Consider the following 26921-nt stretch of genomic DNA (forward strand, 5'->3'; position numbering starts at 1 on the left):
CTACTTTGAAATAGTAGTAGTATTAAAATAGTCCCTTAATTCAAGTTAATCCTAACAACAATGCATTTTTGTTTTGCTATCTTAAAAGGCAACTCTACATTATGTTGTAGGTTGTAGATTGTATTCTCGTTTAGCGTTTCAATTTTTGTCGGGAGTTTCTTCTGAGCAAGTATTATATGTATGAAACAAAGTATATACAATATATATCTTGTTACTAATATTAAGTAGAAACACAGTCTAAAACCTAGACTAATAAATGGATTTATAAAGTGCCTATTTTTTGTAAAACCTCTATTAGCGCTGTAGATACATTATTACCAGGGGCGGTCGCAGAACTATTTATAAGGGTGTTGCCTCCGTCCGCCCCTGATTACCCCGGTTATACTGCATAATATACAGAAGTGCCTGTAAATCTGCTTGTACTGTAGCACAAGCATGGTGTTATTAAAAAATGAGTATTGATGAATTAATGTGGTTCAATTTTTTGCTTAAATAATGAAATTGAGGATTCTCCTCAAATGCTAAATGACTTGAATATAAATAAGTTGTTTATCTTATGTTCATAAATTGAAATGGAAAATAAACTGAAACTGATAAAGACAGAAGCAAACAAGACAAGCCTTTTAATGGTAAAAACTGCTTTATTTTATTCTTTACATTCATTTATTCTGTACAATACAATTTAACAAATAAATAAATGTGTACATACAAAAAATACACCTAGGCCTGAAATGACAGCAGTGTATGTGTACAAGGAGAGATAGATGGTATGTAGGTTAGGATTGATAAAAAAAACATTTGCTTGAATTAAAAAAAATAAATGAGATCTCCATATTTGTACATACTTGTTGCCAAATGCTTTAAAAAACCTGGTACTAAAGACCATTTAATATGTAACAATTTAATTCTACATATGTAGTGTTATGTGTAATTGATAAGTCCATATTACACTAACATTTATAAAATATTGTTGCTTATTAAAAAAAAAAAAGCCTATTTAACCCATTGAATCAATCCTAACATCTCAAATACTTATCCTAACATCTCAAATACTATTCGTCAATTTAGATCCTGCACAGCAACCAACCATTGGTTAATTTTACACTTTGACCTCAATCTCTGTAACATTTACAGGCCTACTGTAATTGATTCAATTGCAACATTATGATTTTTAGATAAGTACATAGTAGTTTTGGTTATATGCAAGACCAAGCCTGAGAGTAAAAATACAAGCGCTGAAACAATGCATACATTAATGCTTGTTTTAAAAAATGTTATACATATATAAGGCAAATGTGTATAAATTGCAACAGAAAATGGCATAACAATCATAACTGAAAAATAAATAGTGAATTACTAACTATAAATAGTCATGCTAATAATAATACTTAAATGCTCTTGATAACTATAATACAGAGAGGCAAATCAAAATTTTTTTCTTTTTATGGTATAAATAATAAATACCTAGTTGTGGAATACCTGCCAGCATATGAAAAGCATTAGGGTCTACACTCATAAATAATTTTGTTGGGAACTCATTTGCAGAAAGGGACCAAATAGGTAGAGTTGGCAGGTGGAATAACAACATACATGTATACTAAATAGAATAGGAACAAAATACAGTGAATCTTCTAATGTCATGTAATGTTTAAAGCAAGTGTTGTAGAATTCAAGACACAAATACTTACAAACAACCATAACCCTTAAAAAGTCTCAAAAAACTTTGGTAAATCGAAGTTGCCTTACAAAAACCTTAGCAACAGCGCCTTCATATAAAAAAAGAATTTTACTTATCTAAACAAAAACTCCCAAGCTTATATATAAGTTAAGTTTACGAAAATTTTATAAACGTACGTTGATATTATTCACTGTACAGTATTGTAGAAAATTTGCCATTTTATAGGATAAATTACAGTAGTAAATGTGTATCTGAAATTGTACATTATTTTCAATATTTATATACCATACAAACATACAACAACCAACAAGGGGCCAGCCTTATTGGGGAAATATAATACCAAATAATGCCTTCTACAAAGATTAAAGAGACTTTACAGGCAATATATTTTATACAGTATCATTATATCACATTTATAAATGCCTGAATAGTCCCTTTAATCTCTCTCTTAAACTTGTAGGGCAAGTACAATACTAAATATTCTTTCTACAAAAATTAAAGGTACTGTGCATGTATTTTATACTACATCTGTGGCATGCCCAGTACATTTAATTTGACCATCTTATTTTGCACAATGTCTATAAAAAAAAATTAATATAGAGAGAAAACAATTTATAATAGAATATACGTTGTGAAGAAAGTGACTGGAATGTATCAACAATAGAAGTATATTGAATACTAATAATTAATGCATTTAATTATCATTTACTTCAATACTCTATTTAATATTCTAAATAAATAAAACATATCAAACATGTAGAATATTTAATATTGTTCAAAATGTAGCCAAGATTATTTTTTTCATTTCGTTGGTGTGTGTTGGCATCCATCATTCCTATACACCTCATATATTTTTATAAAAAGAAATGAATAAATAATTTCATAAATTCTTTAATAGAATAACAAATCTTTAACTCCAATATGTATATCTTTTTGCTGATGCTGTACAATTTTTAAGGGATTTAAATGTTTTAGTTTTTACACTCCAGTCAGTCACAACAAACATTTAACAGAATTGCATAAAAACGTGTACACTTATTTTAAATTAACTTGCTCATGTTAACAGTATACAAATTAATATCTTTATTTTAGGCAGTATAAAAATATTTGTAGGATTACAAAAAAGCAAGATAATTTAAAAAGTTTCAATAATAATCACTTTATTGTCAATAATGACAAAATAATTATATAGGTTCTTAAAAGACAATACACCAACACATGGTTAGGCAATGCATACTAAATTATATTAACATAGAATATAAAAGAAAAGGCACAAAAATTAAGCTTGGTTCCCATTAAGACACAGCAGTACAAGGATACATATAAAACACAAGGATATACACCCAACACAATGATAGATACCACACATAACATGGACACATATACACCAAGTGATTGATCATGTGAACGGAGCTTAGTATTCCTCAAAGTACATGTGTGTGCATACTTCCTTGCATTTGTGTCCTAGTGGGAACCAACCTTTACAATGCTATAATTGAAAAGTAAATAATAGTACAGTCTAAAACATTTACAATTAAATAATTTTAATACATTGCCAAGAAGTATATAATTAGTATGCAATATAACCACTACAGAAACTTTTCATAATATCAAAATATATTGTTGCATTTTATTTGTTCAAAATTGTCGTAATATTTTAAGAAGCAAAAGTACAAATGGAAATTTGGATATTTACCCGCAGCAAATCATGTTACGACTACCTGGCAACTAAAAAGGCCACCTTATAAGGAAATTTGCATATGCTACATTAGCTGAATAAATTAAAAATGGCGTGTATTATGTAAAGCTCTGTTTACACTATCAAACTAGTTTGACGACAAAAAAATATATGTGCACATCACATTTTGTTGTCACATAAAGTTTGATAGTATAGACAGATCTAAGACAGTGATAGCAATAATATGTGTATTATATATTCATCATGGAGGAATTACTCCATGGTATTCATGTACTGTATAATGCTGTATTTTGATATCTGGTTACAGTATTTCTTTCAGCAAACTTACAACCACTAATATATACAGTACAACCAAAATTGTAAAAACTTGCATAAACTAGTATGTTGGCTGTACCTAATTATCATTCAGCTAATGTAGTAGCTAAAATATCTTATATGCAGGGGCTTCTTGACCACCTTGAATTATGCAAATTATCAAAATCAATTTCTCTGAGCTTAAAACGTCAAAATGTGCAAAACATCACAAAAAGTGAAAAAAATGTCACTATATCCACAAAAAATAAGAGACAGTTACTAAATCCAAAGTCAATGTCCTCTGTTAAGTCGTCTTTACAAAATATGTATAGTGTTATTCACTTTATAAAATATATACTCTAAACAAGCCAATCAAATTTCAAGTTTTCCAGTCCATGTACAAACTACGTTCCTTTTACTTTTATACTATAACTTATGGCAATAAATGTACCTTGCAAACTTCTTAAGCTCATTTCAACTTTTCGTGTTAGCATATTTTAACTTTAAATTGGTTTTGATAATTTGCATAACAGGTGCTATATAGGCATTTGTAACTATCAATCCCCAGGTGTACTGTCTGTACGATGCATCTCCATAAATTTGCGCATCTTCTGTAGTATGTGTTCCGGAACTACAAACGACTTTAGTTCATGTAGTAAAAGACTGGTATTTCTGTAAAAGTATAAAACAGTACTATAAAGCTCTGTCCACACTAGTTTGACAACAAAAGTGTGATATGCCCAAATATGGTCGTGATATGACATCATCATGTCCATATGGGTACATCACATGTTTTTGTCACATAAAGTTGATAGTGTAGACAGAGCTTAATACAATGTGATGATACCCTTCAATCCTAAGTATTTCACTTACGTACTTAAGGATTTCCCTTGAGTCGTATTCACTTAAGGATTTCCCTTGAGTCGTATTCACTTTGATCGGCGACTTTTTACAAACATTTCCTTAGTCTATCAGTGTGAATGGACATTTTATACGGACATATCTCCAATTGTATATTTGCAGGATTAGCCTATTATTTGCTATTAAATTACTATCATTATAATCATGATGTGATCAAGCAATGATAATGCCGTTTTTTGTACGTTATTACGTGCCAACATAATAATGCACCCTGTTCATTGAGAGATTAAATTTCCACCAATCAGCTTGATTTGATTAATATGAATGAGTTCTAATTATATGGTATATACCACTGATTGTTATGTTTAGTTTTCCCACATTATTTTATAATTTGATTTTTTTGGATAAATTTGCTAGTTCATAAGCACCTCACTGATATTGTTGATTATGATCTACTTGGTAATGTTTATCTTTATGTGAAAGTTTTGATATGAGAGCGTTTTAAAAGTTTCAATTGCTATTTATATTGTTATCTTACCTGTAATCTGGTGTTTGTGATAACTCTAGAATGTCTTCTTTAATCATTAAGTAGGCCTTACCACCCGTAGCAGGCATTAATCTATTATCATACAACCATTGTTTGTCATCTTGATCACCGGAATACTGTCAACCAAAATATATCATACAATTTAAGTGAATGAAAAAACCCCTTTAGAGATAGATTGACAAAGAAATGAAAGCACTCAGAAAGTGAGTGAAGTATTTGGCAAAAATATTGCCATAAGAGAGCGCATGTTGATATTTCGGCCCATGTTAAAAGAATGCAAAGTTTTCTTTACTTTTATTTGTGAAGTTATTAATGAACCAAATTTCTTGAATTTCAATAGGCATGTTCTGTAAGTGTATACCTATTTACACCGAAATATTCAGTATAATATCTTGATAATTGTAGGGGCTATCATGCTAACGAACAAAGCAAGTACTATACAAAATTCTTTGTGTTTATAGATCAATACATTTACTAATGTACTTCTATACAATATTATTATATTTAGCAGTATTATTTCAGTTACCAACCTTAAATACATTCGGATGCTTCATATACAACCTGCCCCTTGTTGCACCTAAACCAAGTGCTCTAGATAAGAAGAAAATATGGAAACTTAACTTATACTGTACAAAATACCCAACTACCGCTCGGCTATTTGATTCTTATAGTACAAGTAACTTCACTTTTACTTTATATAGTGTAAATACATAACAGAAAACAAAATTATAACTAACTTATTAGCCTTTGCTCCCATCACAAACTCTGTCTCTGTTGTAAGACGATTTGGGTTCCATTTTGGTCCTTCCCGCTTCACTGGTTCATTCTTGACCTTTGCAGGTCGAGTGGGTCTTGATATATTTATGTCATCTGAATTCTCATAATCTTGATGATGCAAAGGCGGCCTACCTTTTCTCTGAAAAATTTATAATTTCAAAGTAAATTTATTTAACATTTAATAATTGTACAATATTTATAAGATTAAGGTTGGGCAGAAAAAGAAAGCTGTGAGGCAACTACAGATGTATGGCCTTATGGTTGTCATTTTTCATATTATTCTTCAATTTGTCTTCTATCAGTTGATCACTTGGTTGGTTGATCTAGTTTTAGAATTTTAAATTTTCTTATGTGATGGGTACTTTTTGTATAAATCTGTCATCTTCTAATTTCATATAGTCACAGAAATAGTGGGAAATCCACATCCTGCCTGAAGAGACTGTAACAATTGGTGTCTCACCATTCATTGTGAAAACAGGATAGTATTTAATTTTAGTGATTAATATGTTATTTTACACTTTAGGTACCCAATATGCAATTTGCAATCATTTCAATTTTTTGAAATGTTTAACATTAAAACTATAGATATTTTAAAAGTAAAGATCTTATAAAACATTAGATTAAATAAACAAAAAATAAATTAAAAGTTGTTAGTACCTTTCTTACCTTTCTCGTGGTAACTGACGGCGTAGGGCGCATAGAAAATGTTCCACTCTCAATGTTTTCATCTCTCTAAAAAAAAAAATACCAGAAAAAAAAAACAGTTTTAAAACCTAGTTGATATTTCTATGACCATTTTTAATATAGAATTTGATTTTCAATATATAAAGCTCTGTGTACATTATCAAACTTTATGTGATTTTCCCATATATGGACATGACATATCACTACCATATTTGGGTTCATAGAATCTACCATTATCTGGTGTGTAGGGGTGTTTTATAAAGTTTTATATATTCAAGTTGTAGCTCTCTTTTCGGAGAGAATAGGCCAATGTTGGTTTATCCAGGTAAGCTAATAGACTACCAACGCCACTTTTGGTTTATGTAATTTGGGCACATCAGACTTTCTTTGTCACATAAAGTTTGATAGTAGAGAGGTTTCGCAACCATACGATAACGAAAACGATCAGTCATACATTTGTGAAACTTTTGAGCTGATCCCCATTTCATATTCGTAAAGCGTATTCGTGTTGACAAATATCACCAGTCATATTCGTAACTACAGAACGAGTATAGTTTTTGATCTATTTTGCACATTTTGCATTTGAATTAGGAATGATTCATGATTATAATATAATTATAGATTTATTGAAAGTAATTTACTAAAGTAATTTACTAAAATGCCAGGTCAATTTAGATAAATAGCAGTTTTTAAAGTCCTCACTCGCTTTGATGTTACGCTAGGCCTAGGCAGCCAAGCACCAAGCAACACGTACCTGCGCTGTGCTCAAATTTACCGCAGTCATATTTTGGACGCGACTCAATATTTCGTTGCCATGCGAAACAGATTTTTTTTATGGCTTACAAAAACAAATACGTGTTCGCGACGTATCCGTTTTCGTTATCGTATTCGTAAGATTGCAAAACCTCTCTACTATTAAACTTTATGTGACAAAGAAAGTCTGATGTGCCCAAATTACATAAACCAAAAGTGGCGTTGATAGTCTATATGTGCTAGCTTACCTGGATAAACCAACATTGGCCTATTCTCTCCGAAAAGAGAGCTACAACTTGAATATATAAAACTTTATAAAACACCCCTACACATCAGATAATGGTAGATTCTATGAACCCAAATATGGTAGTGATATGTCATGTCCATATATGGGCAAATCACATAAAGTTTGATAATGTAGACAGAGCTTTACAAACCTCATCTGCTCTGTATGAGCTGCATGTCCTTCCAGCATCACTGCCAGCATAGCTAGCTGCAGATCCTGCTATAGCCAGCCAGTCTAATCGAGATTCTTGTGTGAATGCAACGTCTGAGGGAGGGTTGAAAATTTCTTTGGCCTGGTAATACAAGAAAATATTACAAGACAATAGTACAAAATAATGATTTTATGAACTAGCAAGTTTATTGAACGATTTGTTATACTCTTTTATACTATTTCTGGACAAAGTCACACACTGTGTAAACTACCATTTAAAGTTTTGAAATTAATTCAATAACATAAACACAAATTTATCTTAATATTCTCATTAATATTTATTAATAAAACTGACTGATTCATATCGAAAAAATGTTAATTTTCAGATGTCATAGTTATTGTAAGATTAAGTTTTAATATGTTAGTTTCAGTTTCGTTGAAATACATCATAAAATATTATTTTAATACAACTTAAATTATCCCTTTTAAAACTATGTATTATTAATTGTATTGTCAATTGAATTATTGTTAACATCATTTTCCCTCGTTTCAATTTACAAATATTTCTAATTTAATAATCTTTATATTATTAACTCAATTGAATGTAACGGTTTTTGTGATAGAAAAACTGAAGTTATAAAGTACTCTGGTATCACTGTATAGAGATAGTTTGGCCAACTATATTTGAGGCTTAGGGAGTGGAGTAAAAGAGATACAAGTACAAAACTAGCTTCTAGGCCAGGATTGAACCCTGAACCATAACCACCATGCTACAGCTCCTCTACATTATGATTTTATTATGACTTTCAAGTTATTAGCGAAGTTGCTATAGATTCCATTCTGAAGTTCGGTCTATACTATCAAACTAGTTTGACAAAAAAAGTGTGCCCAAATATGGTAGTGATATGCCCAAATATATTATAGTGATATGACGTCATCGTGTCCATATATTGGCACATCAAAGTTTTTGACATCACATAAAGTTTGTTAGTGTAGACAGAGCTTTACATTTTTGTTGTCATCATCACCATCATCAGATATATCTATATTGAAATATTGAAATAAAACATGTTTGAACTCACAGCATCTAAACAATCTTTTAATACAATAACCAAATGCTCATCATTTACAGATTCTTGCCCATAATTATCTCGTATATTCTGAACTGCCAACTGGAAGAACTGTAAAATATCAAGCAATAATTAAATACTACTTCTTATTCCCTATACTCCTGGTCTACAGCATTTATTTATACAGCAAATATACCAGCGGCCCAAAGTACATAAATAATAATTACAAAAATTAGGTGCAAAATGAATTTTATTTTTAATGCACAACAAATAAATTTTAGACATATTTTCAATTAAAATAATATTTCTGAAAGAAAATTAATTTACTTATTTTCAGAAGGGAAATTATAAAAAACAACTTTTAATAAATCCTGACGTAAATTCATTGTAGAATGGGCAAATTAACAGAAAGTATTATAATGTAACTTGAAACATTTTAAATACCAATTATTTCTTCCAATGGTTTTAAATATCCCTTTAATTTACTGTTTGTCTTAAAGATGTATTGTCCTCCTGAAAATAATTTTTTAACATTTTTTTGTTGAATATACCATTTTAATGTTACATAATAGTTATTGACTTCGACCAAAAATTGGATCCAAAAAAAATGTATTTACCTGAAAAAACTGGAATTTAAAGCAAAAAATGGTCAAATTGGCGGCCAGCCAATGAATTTTTGGTTGAATTTAACCATGTTTTTGGGGGACAATACATCTTTAAAGTTTGTGAGAAATTTATAATTCAGAAATGAAGGTGCAAGTGTATTGAATATGTTTGTTTTGTGACAATTCAAGATAGTACATTTTTTTTAATTTTTTTATTTTGTGTTTTATAGAAATAAACTACTAAGTAAAACTTTTTCAAGTTTTCACCACAATCAATTTTCTACAATTTAAAATAAAAGGTTTGACCTTTAGACCTAGATTTGTCTACCCATTACATATCTAAATAAATAATCTAAATTAAAATGTGTATGCTGTGAAGCAGGCCTTAGGTTTTCTGAGCCAACTCATGTAGGGTACTGGCTTAAGCTTGTCATGTTTAACTATGATAGTTGTTATCAGTACAGTGCTAGAATTTGTACAAATGCCAATGTTCTTCCTAATCTCTCACCTACCGTACTCAGGAAATGTTATCAATTAAACCAGTTGATGGAAAAATAAATGATTTCACATTTACTCTAAATCATTTTTTTTTTAAATCATAAACAAGCAAAATTTTAAATTTTATTTATTTTTTCTTTTTTTTTCTTTTTCTGTAAACTAGTAATTAGTATTAATTTGTTTTTTTCAAGGTCAATGTTATGTGTGTGTACAAAGAAAAAATAAAAACAAACGAGGAGAAATGGATCGTACTAATCGTTAACAGCACTGTACCTGAATATAATGTTGAAATACTTTTTCTATATCTTCATTTATCTTCTTCTGAAGAGCTCGTCGTAATAAATTTAAAGTTGTGACTGGATTAAAACTTCCACCAGACCTTCAACGACAATAAATATCTTTGTAATTGGCATACATTAAAAAAATACAGTGTTTATAAAATTAAAACTTTACAGAAACTAAAAGTCGTGGTTTTGTAAGGCCCAACCCACTTGCACAGGAAATTGAGTTGGGGAGTTTTCTTTTCAAAGTTCCCTCAGAAATGTAAAATAAATAGATACAGGAAATCCAAATCAATGGGTTTATCTGTGGCTGCGGCATGATCAAGTCCTCGCCCCTTAACAGACACCACACGATGCAGAGACTATGTACAACATAGTACAATAATGTTGGTATTTGTAGCAGCAAGACATAAGATCAAAAGACTGTTACAAGTTCCTATCTTGGCAAGGCGAGCTCAGTGTCCTGTTGTTAGATTGCCTTAGCAGTGGTGTCCTCCAAAACATACAGTATTTACTCTTGTTTGTTTCACCCCAAAGAACCCTGTTGTTAGATTGCTACCTTAGTAGTGGTGTTCTACTGTATTCAAAATATTCAAAACTCAAATTATCTGTATTATATTTCCAACGAAAAAGCATTCACATTTGTTATTAATTAATTCATATAAATTTGTTAAATTATCATATAAATCATAATGTATTGAATACCTTGTTGTATATGCTTGTCCTGGCTTTCGTACAAGTCTGTGATGTTTATTTGGTGGAAATGTGTTCAACGTCTGAGAAAATGGATTTCGCTGTCAAATAAAATATGTTAATTTTAGAATAATAATTTATTCGTTTCACTCTTTTAGAACAGAGGGACACTCTTCTATAGAAGGGGTTTTACAGCATACAAATATTTACAAGGTAATAATGATTTAAAAGTACTATTTTAAACATGATGAAAAACACAATAATTAAAAGAAATTGTCATAACAAATCACTATCACTTTGTTTAATATATTAATAATGTTTCTGTAGTGGATAGGTGGTGTTTTAGGGTAGAATATATTTGGTATATTATTTGGTCATTTAGGTATACCTCATAACAGATAAGTTTAGTGTAAAACATTTATTAAAATTCACATGGTTAATATGCTTTTTAGGTATAAATAAGGTTTATGTACTTCAGTATTTTAGGTACTGAATATTCAACATCTGTATAGCTAATTTAGGTCTAGCAGTACAGGTTGTGTAAAAACAGTACTTAAAATTTGCATAATGGAATGAATGGACACACTAGTAGAATTCTTTGCAAGCAGAACTTGGTGAGAGACATCTACAGTAGGTAAGCCACATAGAAGTAGTTTAGTCTGAGAACTTGTTTAGGATGTATAATGGTAGTGTTTGTTGGAAGAATTCTGTTATTGCTTTAATAGGCAAAGGATTTATTGTACCAGTTTGTCAACAATATCCAGTTTTAGTACAGTAAATAATGCAGTCCAAATCAGTTCCAAGTTGTTGTGTTCATCCAATGTAAGTCAGCCATTTTATTTTTCATTTAGTGTACACTGTATATCAAGGTACAGTATACAGTACTGTAGTACAGTACAGAACTTAAGCGCATATAATATGGCTAGAAGATTTACTTATGTTTAGATAACTTTAATTTATTATTTCTCTAGGAAATAAGAGACACTTAATAATAAACAAAAACAGACAAACAAAAGCAACATTTTAACTGTCTAGTCAAACATTTTTTAGCTGTGTCCAGTTTACTTGGTGAGAAGTGAGTAGGGCTAAAACTAGCTCTAGTTCACACAGCTCCTGTCGTGAATGAGTACATGGGGAGAAGTTATTAACTTAATTTGTTTGTTTTTTTTTAAATGTTTTCCTAATAATATAGCTTTTGCTGTCTACCATTAACCAATGATTTCCACTTTATTGGCATCAATTTCTTTTTTGATTTTAAATGCTTTAAATAATACTTTTAAGCAATACACACCCATATTTTTTTAAACTGAAATATTACTGGTGAAAGCAAAGGAACACCAAAATACTACACCATGCCCCTTTGGGTTACTGTACATTTCCTTTCAATACAGCTTTACACTCGGTTAAGCAAGTGAGTGGTTAAGACAGTGGAACCATAATTGCATAGCCATAATTTAACATTGGTAAGGATTTGAGATGAGTAGGGGTACTAGTACAGTACATAACAGCCACTGATCATAACTGGGCCCTCTGTGAGACCAGTCTTTGACTGAAGAGATTGCCCAGTATAAATAAATATTAACGAACAAACACTGCATACAGTACATACTATACAAGCATGTATGGGTTTTCCAGGTACTAGACTACTAAACATGGATACGTACTATACTCTCGGTCAGACTAGATCGTTTTTCTTGAAATCTGTCTGCAATATTGCTTATGTTACTGTTTGCTCCACCATTCCGGCAACATGTTGTAGACGCAGGCCTAAAAGAAAAAAAAACAGTTTTACCTTTATTGTATTGTTATCTACAACTTAATATGTTAGCAAGTTACTTTACATTGTCAAATTTTATTAGTATACTGTACTTATCAATTTATCCAGGATATGGTATACAGTATAAAACATATTCTCATTAGTTAGTACTGTAGGTGACAATTGTTGCTCATAAAGAGTTTAACAATTTTCAAATAAATCAATTAAAAATTGATTTAACTTTAGGCATTAAAAAAGTAAATTCATTAGTGCATTGTAAAGTTAATTGTCCAGTGTTGTCCACTTTTCCATGATAACTACAGGTAAGAGTAAGAATGAGCACACTGCATACATGTTTTAACACTGGCACACCAAACGCCTACAGTACAATACCCTATGCAGTGGGACACGCCTACAGTACAGTACCCTATGCAGTGGGACACGCCTACAGTACAATACCCTATGCAGTGGGACACGCCTACAGTACAGTACCCTATGCAGTGGGACACGCCTACAGTACAATACCCTATGCAGTGGGACACGCCTACAGTACAATACCCTATGCAGTGGGACACGCCTACAGTACAATACCCTATGCAGTGGGACACGCCTACAGTACAGTATAATAACTGAGTGTAAGCGGACACTGTATGTTGGGTCCTGACTGAAGATATCCCCATTATACTAAGTAGGTATAATCATGGAGGTTTAATACCTCCATGGTATAATACTGTATAGTACTGTACAACAGCAGTTGACCGAGGGCGCCTAATAATACAATTTAAACAATTGCGATGTAATAAAGAAATAGTAGGACATATTCATTTTGGCAATTGTTTGGCCTTTAACCACCTTCAATTCAAAACTCTGGATCTGTCACTGGCCATCTGAATCTCAAAACAATAGTAGTAGTCTGTGAATTCCCAGAAATCAGTTCAGTACGATAATCATGACAAATCCCTTTATTCAGAAGCCTTTAATCTATCACAAAGCCTTGGCAACCCTCAAAACAGGCCGACCTGGATTTATGCTTATTTGAACAGCAAATTTACCATAGGCATGTGATTCTTGGAAATGGTATGTTTACAACTGAACAGAAAGCCTATCAATAATAGTACAACCATGGACCTATCAATTATAGGTCCATGGTACAACTGTATCAAACTACTTCCGTAGTACTGTACACTATGTACTACTGTACAACCACATTATAAATTTTGGAACAGTGTATTATCAATTGTTTAAAAACGGTAAATAAAAAAAAAATGTAAAAAAAAACCAGTGCATTTACAGTACTGTATTAGGGCACATTACTGTATGTATAGTATAGGAACTTGACGAATTCTGGCAGTAAATATTTGTGCTGTTTTTAATGCAGTGTCAAAAATGAATCAAACCATTTTCCTTCTTTTTTCTTTCACTGTTCAGCATTTTAAAAATTCACTAAACAATTAACTGTATTGTAAATATACAACTTTTAAATTATAACAAACTATGCTGATTCAAAAATGATGAATGAGTTAATTATTAAATATTATCTTTAATTAATATTTAAAAAATCCAAAAATGTTTATGACCAAAAACACAAACTTACCACAAATTTTCCATAGTGGAAATATATCCTGTGTTTTGATCAAGTATACTGCAAAACACAATGGTTACACTTTAGTAATTAAAATGTCTATGGCCTTGACTCCGGAAACAAAATATCATATTATACACATATTTCACCCACACAGCCAAAAAACATAGATTTCTAAGTAAAACTATATTTAACCTACTTTATAATGCCTCCAATGTGGAAGTACTATAGGTCATAACAATAAAACAGGAAAATTGCAAAAGAAAAATTGTTTTGATTGTTATTATTAGTAGCTGTACTGTACTGTACACTCTGTGTTTGTGATACCAAGTAAATAAGTTATCTTATCTTATACCAAATTATTATTAAAACGGTAACAATGATTAATGATAATGAATTTTGCGTGAGGAAGCGGATGAAAAAATTAATTTTCATGATCTTTAAAATATTCAGAATGCACAAATAAAAAGCTCAATCAAACTTTTAAAATTTAAATTTAAAATTAAATCCTTCAAAAGGTTAATTTATTTAAATTAAGTATTCATTGACAAAAACAATTGTGCGACAACTAAAAGCACAAAATAACACTACTAAATTAATTTTCAAATGAAAAAATAATTTAACAATGACATTGTTAACATACTGTAAAGGCATTGAATAATACAGTACATACTGTAATTAACAGTTCAATATGGTCTGTAGTAATCCGGGCTTCACAACTTGCAAAAATGAAATATTGGGCGGTTTTACTATAAAAATACATCAAACATACAATAGACAGTGCTAATTACAAATTTAAAGGTTGGTATTAAAAATACATGCCAACACACAAATTATTATAAATATCTTGAAGACCGATAGGGTTAACATTATTGTTTTTCCTTCTATCTAGAGTAATAGAAAATAGAAATTAATTCTGGAAGATTTGATTGATGTTTCTGTTAGTTTTTTGTTGCAATTGTTATGTGAGGCACCTTGAAGCTGTGCAATATATTGAATAAAAAATTTTAAAAATCAGGATATTTTTTTGTTTCCAAAATATTGGGAGGAAATTGCATTTTATCGGGAGATGGCTCCTGCCATTATCGGGACAGTTGGGAGGTCTGGAGTTAGATTCAAAACACTCGGTCAATGCCAAGGAAACACTGAATACTGTAGTTTATTCAGATTTCCTTAATATTCGTCATTTTCCACCTCCAACGACAAATTAAAAGTGGGGCTAAACGTCAACTATCAAGGTCAAGAAAATCTTGAGTGCGTCATCAATTAATTCAAACTAATATTTCATTCACAAAGTTAATAAGTTTTGTGATTCATTATTACACAAGATCTTTATTTCACTTTGACCTAATTAAAAAGGTCTTTGTTTTAAATAAAGTCTAGCTCCTGCACACATTACTGTGTATTATATATGTCTAATGTTTACTTCAGTACTAACTTAATAAAAAGGTTTTAAATAATTGTGATATTCATTTATTATACAAATAATTGAATGAGAAAAGGATGTAATAATTGAAAACCAACGAATGGCCAAATTGATAGATTAAATTAATACTGTAAATACTGTACATTCACAGTCCACACACACACATTCACTTTGTTATTATTTTTTTGCTTAGTGTCCAGTATTGACTGTATTACAATTTGTTTTTATTTGTCGCTTACAATGTACAGCTGTATTAAGCTCTGTCTACACTATCAAACTAGTTTTATGTGTCTATTTATGGTAGTGATACGCCCAAATATGGTAGTGATAACATGTCTATACTGTATGACCATTTTTTTGTTGCATAAAGGTTGATAGTATAGACAGAGCTTTATATTAAAATCAGTGTATAAAAATGACCTAACGAAAGATTTTTAATGCAGGAAACGCTTAGTCGTTGAGGTTCCTGTCAGAGAATAAATGACGCTTTTGTGAACGGTCACACCTTTAGATTAACATCCCCTACCTGGCTGGAAGTGGAAGTGGACTGGCTTAGAATAGAAGCCATCATTTATCAATTGTTATGCTTATTTAATATAAGATTACTGTAACCTGCAGAATTAAATTCATGTACAGCAGGTAAACTATTTATTTTTGGAAAATTTCTGACATAGAGTACTGTACGGTACATAATAAGAAGACACTGTAACAAGAAGCCACTGAACTTTAAAAACAAATGTTATTGTTACTTTTATTTAAAGAAATTTAAATTTTACCAATAATTGCCAATATACCATAAAATATGATGTTGGCAAATACTCTAAATGCTTTCACAATACAATACAAAGAAATAAATATTGTGTGAACAATCCTACTAAAATGTGGTTGCAATCCTATCTGGCTTTGAGTGCCAGCTCAACTCAAATGCAGGGTCATATTTTGGTCAAATATGCAAGGATTGTAACCATGCCCTACCACCAGCACTTTTGATACTAACAGTCCAGCACTTAATGAATTTATTGGTCAGCTTATAGGAATTTAGCAAATAAAGATTAAAAAGATAAATAGTCAGCAGGTAATATAATCATTGTACATGGTATTCAAAGAAAAATGCTAATGATAGCAATTGTAAATAGTGAGTGGCATATTTCCTATTGTTTGTACCTACAGCACTGTATGTTGATATACCTGTAAAATTGAAGGTCAGACGTTTCCCAGGGTTTGAATAATATTATTGATCCTCCTGTGAAATATGCTGCAGCTTGGCTGAAACATGTTTAATAAAGTACTATACTAAATCCTGAATGTAGTGTGACCAGTATAAATATAGACATTTTTAGCTATGTTTTTTATGTGAATTCAACCAAATCAAGAGAAAGCTTTATTACAGGAACTGTTAGTATGAAACTAATACTGAATAATAATATTAATACACACACATTAGATAATATAAGATAAGAAAGATATACTTTATTGCATGTTTATAGTACAACAAAGATTACAATTTACTGTACATGAAATTTGACATAAAATATAGACACACCACTATCTGCTGTACAGTACTTCATTGTGTTTTATTGTTACAAATAGACAAAATTAACTTTACTGATAATTAACTGAAATAATATAATTGTTTATAATTATATATTATTTAATAATGTTTTTTTTTTATCAAAGATTGTTTTTGTAAAACGTACAGTACTGTATCCAAAGGAATCTAATTCATAAACCAGAATACTAAATAATATTAATAATTAATAACGTAAATCTGGAAGTTAAATTAATTAGTTAAAATTACTAAAGTGAAACAATATAATTGACATTAAATTAAAAGCTAAAAAGTGTGAATTTTTAATTCCAGTAACGAACCCTGTTAACATTAGATTATACAAATTATTACTGTACCAAGAACTATTCATTCTGGCCATATTATTACCATACAATACAGTAGTGTCTGACATACAGCACTCTTGTCTAATAATGTACTACTGTACTAACATTATACAATAGTGTAGACACTATACAAGCTGGTTTTAAATAGAAAGGCATGAAATGAATGACGTCAAAGAGTGTACACTACACTGCACTCCATATGCACAAGTCTACTCATATCCTGATGAGGCCAACTTATCATACACAGCGAGGGAATTTCCTCACTATTTACACATAAGATAGACTAGACTGTCCCTATAAAATATAATTATTCAACTCAACGATCAAAAGCATTTGTCAACAGTAACACACAATTGAGACTGAGAGTTGCCAAATCTAAATATACTGAACAAATGTATAAATAACTCTTCTTTGATTTTTTAATGAATTGCAGTACATTATCATGTCAGTGTTTTATAACTTTCAATTTCTATCTCATACCATAGTATGAATCATCAGTAATAATTAATTTCACTATACATTAGTAGTAGTACAGAAGGTAGAAGTAGTGACACAGTAGTAAGTCTTGTGGTTAGATTTTAGACTTTTATTTAGGCATTTATTTTTATCATAGATTTTGCAAACAAATGATTTATTTAAAGCTTGGTTCCCACTATAGGATGCAACACTAGAAAATTGATCAATCATGATGATGATAAGTTTTATTAGTATTAAATTATCAATAATTTTATTCCAGGTACCCACTTAGAACACCTCTGGACACACCTCCCTTCCCCCCCCCCCCACCCCAAAAAAAAATCTCTAAAACATACTGTTTTTCCACCCATTTTCTAGTGTGATATAAAAACCCTTTTTTTTATACAAATCAAATTTTAATTTGATACAGTACTTGTGCACGGTATTTCCCATAATGGTGAAATACTGTAACAATGCACTCTGACATTTAAATAATTGAGGATTTATTGTAGCATATTTTATGTAAACAGTTCTTTAGTTTGCACATTGTAAAAATGTTTTGAAAAATTGAATCAAATTTCAAGAAACCATGTCTGTTTTTCAAAATGCAATTTTTACTAATAATAATAGCCTATTGGCTACATAGTTTAGAGCAATAACAAATTTAAATCAAAACTAGAGCGACACTGACAGATAAATTATTTTATTTTATTATTTTTTTATATCGGAAACAGATACCTTTTATGCTAATCTTTTATGCTAATGTGAAACTGTTGAATGAAATTGATTTTGTACAATAATTTATGAAATGTATACTGTACATTATACTACTGTAGTAGTATAATGTACAGTATACATTTCATAAATTATTGTACAAAATCAATTTCATTCAACAGTTTCACATTAGCATAAAAGATTAGCATAAAAGGTATCTGTTTCCGATATAAAAAAATAATAAAATAAAATAATTTATCTGTCAGTGTCGCTCTAGTTTTGATTTAAATTTGTTATTGCTCTAAACTATGTAGCCAATAGGCTATTATTATTAGTAAAAATTGCATTTTGAAAAACAGACATGGTTTCTTGAAATTTGATTCAATTTTTCAAAACATTTTTACAATGTGCAAACTAAAGAACTGTTTACATAAAATATGCTACAATAAATCCTCAATTATTTAAATGTCAGAGTGCATTGTTACAGTATTTCACCATTATGGGAAATACCGTGCACAAATCAATTATATAATTATTATGCGAAACTACTGTATGCATTGTCTACCGACCTACAGTTATGTTTGAAGAAAAGTGGGGATTCCCCTAACTAATAATCCAGTTATCATGATTCCAATGATAAGGTTTGTGTAATCTAAACAAACAGTACATTTCAAACAATTGAAAATTGTTGTATTGTAGGTTTATGATTTTATTGTTTGCAGATGGAGGAATTATTTAGATAAAATAAATAATTCCAGCTTCATTTTAACTACTTACAAATACTATAAAACTAATGTAATTTTCTTGACTGTTGTACAGTCAAGAAATGTCTCAATTTGAACATATATTTTTGACAAAATTATATCATCTTTGCGCTTTATAATCGCTAGCGCGTTCTACTATTTCATGCCGTTCATTTCTGTCGTGGGCTGGGTGTGATAATGTAGAATGTTACAAATAATAAATTTAATAAAATAAATCAAAGCCATTGTTTTGTTATTTTAAGCTCTGTCTACACTATCAAATTTTATGTGACAAAAAATGTGATGTGCCCATATACATGGACATGATGAAGTCATATCACCACATATATTTGGGCATATAATCACTTTACCATATTTGGGCACATAACACTTTTTTTGTGAAACTTGTTTAATATAGTGTAGACGGGCTTTTAACATTGGTACTGAATTTGGGGTTAAGGTTAGTAAGTGGGTCAGTCCTAACCCCACATTTACTCTACCATCTATTTTTGGATGGAACCGACAAAGGCAATAGCTCATATCTAATACGGTAAGGTATTTAATAATAGAGCATTGGATTGATTATCATTATATTGTACAACAAACAAAACATTGTCTTGTACAATACAGTACAGGTGTATGCTGCACATATTCTCACAGTTACTGTCTAAGGGCCCGTTTCTGCTGCCAACCCAAAATATACCGTATAAATATACCGTATAAATATACCGTATAAATATACCGTATATGAAATTCGTGCACCGTTTCCGCTGCACATACTTCGTGGGTGGGTTGTAAAAAAGTTGGCTTTCATTACCCAAAATGCATTTCGTGAGACGGAAGTATGGATTGACCTAGAGTCTCGTGTAGTGAGGTTACATGACAGCATTGCTTTCTATTTTAAATCTAATGAGCAGAAGTGGCAACGAATTTACACCGCACATACAAGCACAATCTAGAAATGTCACTATAAATAAACTCTGTTATTCAAATTGAGTTTATATTATGCTATATTATCCTATATTGCCGTTTTAATTTCCATTTTCTATTATACAGTATTTTACCATGATTTTACATCACGTTCTTGTCGTGTAAGAACATTTGATTTATTGTATTTAAAATCTCGGTATCTCTTCTGTTGCCATGCAGTCTCCCCCCCCCCCCCAACCTTCGCTTCCCCCCCACAATTGAATTGCAAAAATAGTGATTTGTTCGGTCCACATTGACATTTTGATCTGTTGCTTGCTTTTACACGTGTGTTTCAACTTTCAATGCAGCAGAAAAACCAAAACAAACGCGTCGCGCTCTGTTAGTTTTTGACCTCGTGTCACGAGTCGGGTCACATTTACGGTATATTTTGAGTGCAGCAGAAATGGGGTACGAAATATACGGTATATTTTGGAATATACCGTATAATATCCACAAACGATGGGGATATTTATACGGTATATATACCGCATATATATACGGTATATTTTTTATGAGACCCATTTCTGCTGCCAAAAAATATACCGTATATAAAATATACCGTATATATACGGTATATTTTTGGCAGCAGAAACGGGGCCTAGGAAACTGTTGCATAGAATATGTACTCCAAGGACATTATTAATTGGATCACAATCACAAACCATAACATTAGGAATAATTACAATGACATTGACCTTGAAGCAGAAATGACCTTCACTGGTCCTTGGCAGAATTAGAACAGTATGAAAAATGCTTAATAAACCAATGAGTTATAAAATGGGGTATGTTCAGATCTATGGAGTAATAATGCTTAAATTGTATTGCACACAATGTCATATTATAATTAGCGTAGTAACATCTTTATGCAGGAATAATTAATTGGTTGAAGGTCAAAATCATTGATGCATGAATTTCGTAACGTTTACTAATCTTGTACCTTCAGCTGATGACCGAAAAATCAGTGTCGTAAGAGGTGGCTTCCAATTCTTTCCTGGTTCACACCTATGGAGTTGTACGTAGCATACGATACGAAATCACAACTCTATAGGTCTGAACATTCCCACAGCACAGTACATCTCTACATCAGATTCGATATTTTTTTGGGTGTAATAATATGGTAACATACCCTTTATATGACAAACACAACGCCTAATCAATTAATTAATACTGTACGACATAGAAATATGCTCTAATACAATATTGTGTTATATGCAAGTATGTACTGTATTTGTGGCGGGCGTTTATTTGAGGAAATAAATGAACGCCCCGGGTTGTTTATTGGGGCCGAGGCGTTTATTGTAAAAACTACGGTATTGCAAATTAATTTTAACAAGAGCATCTAGAACGTTTGAACATATGGTGCATAAATGGTTTTATATAATTCTACAAAGTAACCCATCTCCTCCAAGGCCCTCTACATGACAATGCCAAGGTGGGGTGAAATAATGTATTGTTGAGTAGAGTACTGGATTGGAGGTTAGCCAGGTAAATACGATTACCACCTAAAACAACCTGCACGAAATGTCGGTCACAGGTCGATGAAGATGATAATAATACTTTTTGCATCGTTCTTTAAGCTCCCCAGGCCGATGTGAAATTAGGCTAGATTCTAAATTATGCATCCTTGCTTGGAAAAATACGCTATTGACCCATTGTATTGCTTGGTGATCTACCAGATCTACCCCAACGACAGTAAAAATAATTACTAGGCTAGGTAGGTGACACGAACGACAAACATTCATCAGGAAGAATAGAAATCTACGGTAAATCCGATTTACTTGGACGTAGAAAGCCATAATTAACAAATGCTTTCTAATCCTAATTAAGTTTTGCACTTAGATTATTTATATTACTTGACTTTCAGTGTAAATTTAACAAATAAATATTTGTAATTTGTGGAAATTTAGTCAAAAAACTTACTGCATCGCCTGTGCAATCAAACCATTCGCAGCTTCTGCCATCTTGAATTGCGTTGATGTGATGCATGCAAAGAGCAATCCCAGCACAGTGGGGTTGAAGGTCAATATTTTGTCAGGCCTTGGAAAATAGCGCCCTCTACAAATAATGCGGAAGTAACTCTTTTAACATGAGTACAGTTAATATAAGCCTAATTAACTATATAACTAAATTTAAACATTGCGCTTTAGATAAAACAACTTTTTTCATTACGGAGAAAGAAAGAGTTGGATTGCTATTGTTTTTTCCATGTCCCTGTTATTTGGAAGAACATTTTTGTCGAATATTTAAAATTATGGCCCCCTTATGATTACTTGCTTAATCCAGTAATTATCCGATAGTTTATTTGAAAAGACATTTTATAACTCAGTTTCAGTGACGCCGGGGCGGGTGGAGGAGGGATGGGAGAGGATGAGAACGTAACCAATGTGAAAATACCGGGGTGGGTGGTGGGGAGAGAAGTCTCCCAATTTTATTTTCCTATAACTTTAACGAGTATTTTACGCTCTTTGGAAGATTTCAGGGTTCCTTCCTTTTTTAGAGTAGAAACAGAGAGTGACAATGCATTCTTACACTGTTTCAACCACCGTCGTCTTCTGTTTTCGTCATCTGTTGTCGTCATCTGTTGTAGGAAGATAACTATACTCCCACAATTCCTTATCACCATGTCCTTGTACGGTTATCGAGAGTAGTCACAGCATACGAATAGCGTGCTCAGTGTTATTAACTGAAACCCTACGTCTGAAGAATCACTCATCATCCAAACTCTTATACCAAACTTGCTTGCATGCTTATCTTGAAACGCGATCTTAAACAATTAGATCATCACAAGAAATAAAAAATAAATTAAAAAAATACTTAAAAATCCAAAAAAAGTTACTAAAACTTATGAAATAAATGTAAAAATCAAATTCATACCGGTAGTTCATTACCTAATGTTTTTTTTAAAATGCATAAAATTTACACATTCTTCCTCTTATTTGTCATATAAATTGAGACAATTTGTGTATGGTACATTTATTTATTTTTTATCCCAAAAAAAATACTGATACCTGATTATAAGATATATACAAATTTGACAGTTAACCATTATAAATCATTATGAATTCATTGAAAATAGTGTTTGGATCATGTTTTGTTATAAGCGTGTTACTGTTTATTGGCGTTGACACTTGTACACTTAATGTGGCTATACGAAGTACCGAGCTCACAATAGAAAAGGTGCTGACATTAATTGGAGAACTAGTAAGTAGGCCTACGGCATTGCTTTCATACATTTTACAAAACAATTCTGTCAAAATGTGGGTTGGGATGAGAACTGAAAATAAGTACATTTATTTCGCTGGTTTCTTTTTTTTTTAAAGGAATCTTAAAATACTGTCTCAGATTTTTATTAGACGCTAGCTTTTATTATAAATTGTGTGTCAAACGAAGCCCCCTGTTTAAGGTGTCATGTTGACAAAAGTGTTTTACCCGTATTAATTGTATTCATTATAGTTTTCAACTACAGTATAACATGATCGTATATCAAGCCCCAAGAAGTCTGTATTTATTGTATTTTTAATATTCGTCCAGCAGTCGACGTATTGATTTTTGTCTGAAATTAATAGTAGTATACGTACGGAACGCCATATGTGCCAAAATATTTATCTTTATAAATATTAAAAAGTCAAAAGTCAAAACTCCGTCTGGAACCCAGACTAATCTAGAAGTATACGCCTATACATTTTTGTATCATTATTATCAGTATACGCGTATACGTAACACGTTAAGAAGTATACGCGTATTACGTAACACGTTAAGAAGTATACGCGTATACGTAACACGTCAAGAAGTATACGCGCATACGTAACACGTCAAGAAGTATACGCGTATGCGTAACATGTCAAGAAATATACGCGTACACATAAGAATTATGAAGTAGGCCTATACGCATATACGTAGAAGTACGCGTGTACATCAAGTATACGTACTGTATATTATCATATCAAGAAATATACGCGTATGTTATTAAATCTATTAATTATCGTTTATATGCAGAATGATTGTGCTCATATTGATAAGAACGTAACACTGTTAAACACGGTAGAAGATTGTCTAGAAGATACTCGTGCAGTGCTTTCTCACGTGAGTACACACATTGTAGTAGTTATATTCAGACTACTGTATTTGAAAATTAGTGTTAGGCCTCCACAGTAAACAGTTGGTAATTGTGGGTGGCACACATATTATCGTGTAACATGGTAGTATATAATCTCACATGTTATTGTTTATTATTATCATCTGATCAAGCCGCAAGTTTGTAAATAGACAACTCAATCCGTTTCTGCATGCGCGTGTGTAATGTTTTGGCAAGGGAAGGATGACAACCCGATTTGTGTGACGATATAGAGGGCGCACTTGACATTTACCTAAATTACCAATAATAATTATTATTATTATGTTTACCTATTGTCTAATTACGGATACAACAAGTAGGCTTAGAGAATAAAGAGGCTAAACTTAATTAAGGGAGTCACGGCGGGTTGGTTACGAATTTCGATATTTTAATTATGTGTATGTATTTGAACAAGTATTATTTCAATATTTTGCAGAATCGGGTTACACTAACGTATAGACTACTTCATAACATTAAATATTACGTTGACTGGCTGCAGACAGTGAATCCATCATTATGTGTAGGCGACAATTTCACGTTGTTAATTTATTTAGAGAATCTTCGAAATAACAGTATGGAACGTGTAAGTAGTATAAACTTAAGCCGTTTGTTCAGAGCTGGGAAAAAAATAATAATAATTTTTCAATGGCAAACATCTTTGCGAGAAACCAACATAAAGTTAAAAAGGACCATGCGGTGTGTAGATTAATAAATAGGCCTTGTTTCTTATATTTTTATGCAACACACATATCACCTGAACTACTGTATTTTACGAGATCAAATTGACATTTTTTCAATGCTGATAATTTAAAATAATAAATAAAAAATACGTTGGTTCGTCTAGGTTAAATCATGGAGGAATTATCTAAACAATTCCTCTATGGTTGAAGCATTCTGAATTTTGATCAATGAAGATGGTATTAATTAATTAAAACTTTTATTACAGATGGAGAATAATAGTCAATGCCAGACACAAAGTAACGTTCAAAAAATGAATTGCCTAGAAATAGATGTAAGTGAAATTTATTTAAAATTATTATTATTTAAAATATGATGTTTTTATATTGTAAATGTAAATGGGGGAATAACCTGCGACTTGCAGCCTACTGGGATGAATTTGCGAACATGTGGACGACACATAGCACAACTTTGTTCTCCCCTAAGTTGTGTCGATTACTGCCAGCAAACGGCGCCTGTCTGTTCGTCTGTCCACAACGACAGGGGCTAAATGGACCAGTACACCGAGGTAACCTACTCTTCCCGAAAAATGTACTACAACCATAAAGCAATCTGTCATGAGTTATCGACATTGTTGTGTGTTTTCAATTCAGTTTTGCTTTACTTTCGGATTCACGTCCATTATAAAAGCTACACAAGTTATTTCAGCACAAACAAACAAATTTAAAAGATTTTAAAAAGACAAAACTATGCACAGTATATTATATTAACCGGTATCAGATCATCTCAGGATCATTTTAATGAAGGCTGGATAGAAGAGGAAAGACGTAACACATAACAATAATAACTATTAACATCCATAGAATAATTAAAAAGTATTATTATATTTTCACGTTATACACTATTGTAATTGGTTATATTCGATAGAAACTTGTTATTTTCATTGTTTGTTTATTTGTTTGTTTAGGTCGTCCCTAGCAACCAAGCGACAGAAATGGATTACGTAAATATACTTTGGAATTTACATCATTTCCTCTATCATCTAAAGTACGAAATTCAACAGTTGTAATTAACACATTCTATGGGTTTTATGGCGCATGGCGATATATATACGTTTGAATAAGCTCGTAAACGTGTTTATTTGTATGCTTAGAAGAACATAGTGTGACACATGTATGACCCTCACTTTAGGTACTTAGGAAAACTATAGATCGGATTAAGGGGAAGAGTTAATAATAGTGTTCTTCCTACGAACCTTATCATGATAATACTTTCTCTTACAAGTTGGCCTAGTTTTATTTAGGATTGTTCCTCTTCGTAATTAGAAATTAAGCAAGCAAAAACAAACAAATTTGATTAAATCGCTCTTTTCGTAGATTTTTTATATACAATAGGATTTTTGCATATTCTAGCATATTTTTAAATTTATATTAATTAATTAAGTATACATCAAATACCGATGCTGGTCATCGTTTGATGTGGTATTAAAAATAACATGACGTAATTACAATTGCAATGCAATTTAAAAATGGCATGACAAGTAAGTTCTATGAATTTTGTATTACCGCTTAGTAGGGACTTTTTACGGCACGTGTTATAGCTAATCGGCTAACACGAATGTATACACACAATTTATAAATAACACTCTGATACCAGAATTTGACAGAAGAAGCAAAGACAGTTGGAGCCGCTCATTGGTTTTATAGACATGCAC

General features: G+C 31.4%; 1 protein-coding gene and 1 long non-coding RNA gene across 2 annotated transcripts; one reads left to right on the forward strand and one right to left on the reverse strand.

The window, feature by feature from the left end:
- Positions 1-623: 623 nt before the first annotated feature.
- LOC140044767 (deoxynucleotidyltransferase terminal-interacting protein 1-like) lies at positions 624-22964 on the reverse strand. The gene is made up of 13 exons (XM_072089418.1): positions 22945-22964; positions 22336-22470; positions 14227-14274; positions 12541-12643; positions 10889-10977; positions 10176-10281; positions 8812-8910; positions 7731-7871; positions 6523-6588; positions 5817-5995; positions 5610-5670; positions 5071-5195; positions 624-4343 (listed from the first exon to the last, which is right to left on the reverse strand). The coding sequence occupies exons 2-13, from the start codon at positions 22374-22376 to the stop codon at positions 4229-4231; spliced, it is 1173 nt and encodes a 390-aa protein (XP_071945519.1). The 5' UTR covers positions 22377-22470; positions 22945-22964; the 3' UTR covers positions 624-4228.
- A 1997-nt stretch (positions 22965-24961) lies between these two features.
- On the forward strand, positions 24962-26214 carry LOC140043953 (uncharacterized). Its single transcript, XR_011844445.1, has 3 exons — positions 24962-25112; positions 25476-25541; positions 26175-26214. It is a non-coding gene; the product is annotated as an uncharacterized lncRNA (long non-coding RNA).
- The last annotated feature ends 707 nt before the right edge of the window (positions 26215-26921 follow it).

Source organism: Antedon mediterranea, chromosome 3 (genome assembly GCF_964355755.1).
Source record: "Antedon mediterranea chromosome 3, ecAntMedi1.1, whole genome shotgun sequence".
Classification (NCBI taxonomy): Eukaryota; Metazoa; Echinodermata; class Crinoidea; order Comatulida; family Antedonidae; genus Antedon; species Antedon mediterranea.

What these genes read in the sequence shown, in the direction of transcription:
- LOC140044767 (XM_072089418.1), bottom strand. Translation starts at nt 22,376, where the DNA reads ATGGCAGAAGCTGCGAATGGTTTGATTGCACAGGCGATGCA. An exon ending in TCCACTATGGAAAATTTGTG is followed by an intron (nt 12,644 to 14,226) that starts GTAAGTTTGTGT and finishes TTTTTCTTTTAG; the next exon opens with GCCTGCGTCTACAACATGTT. An exon ending in GGACAAGCATATACAACAAG is followed by an intron (nt 10,282 to 10,888) that starts GTATTCAATACA and finishes TTGTCGTTGAAG; the next exon opens with GTCTGGTGGAAGTTTTAATC.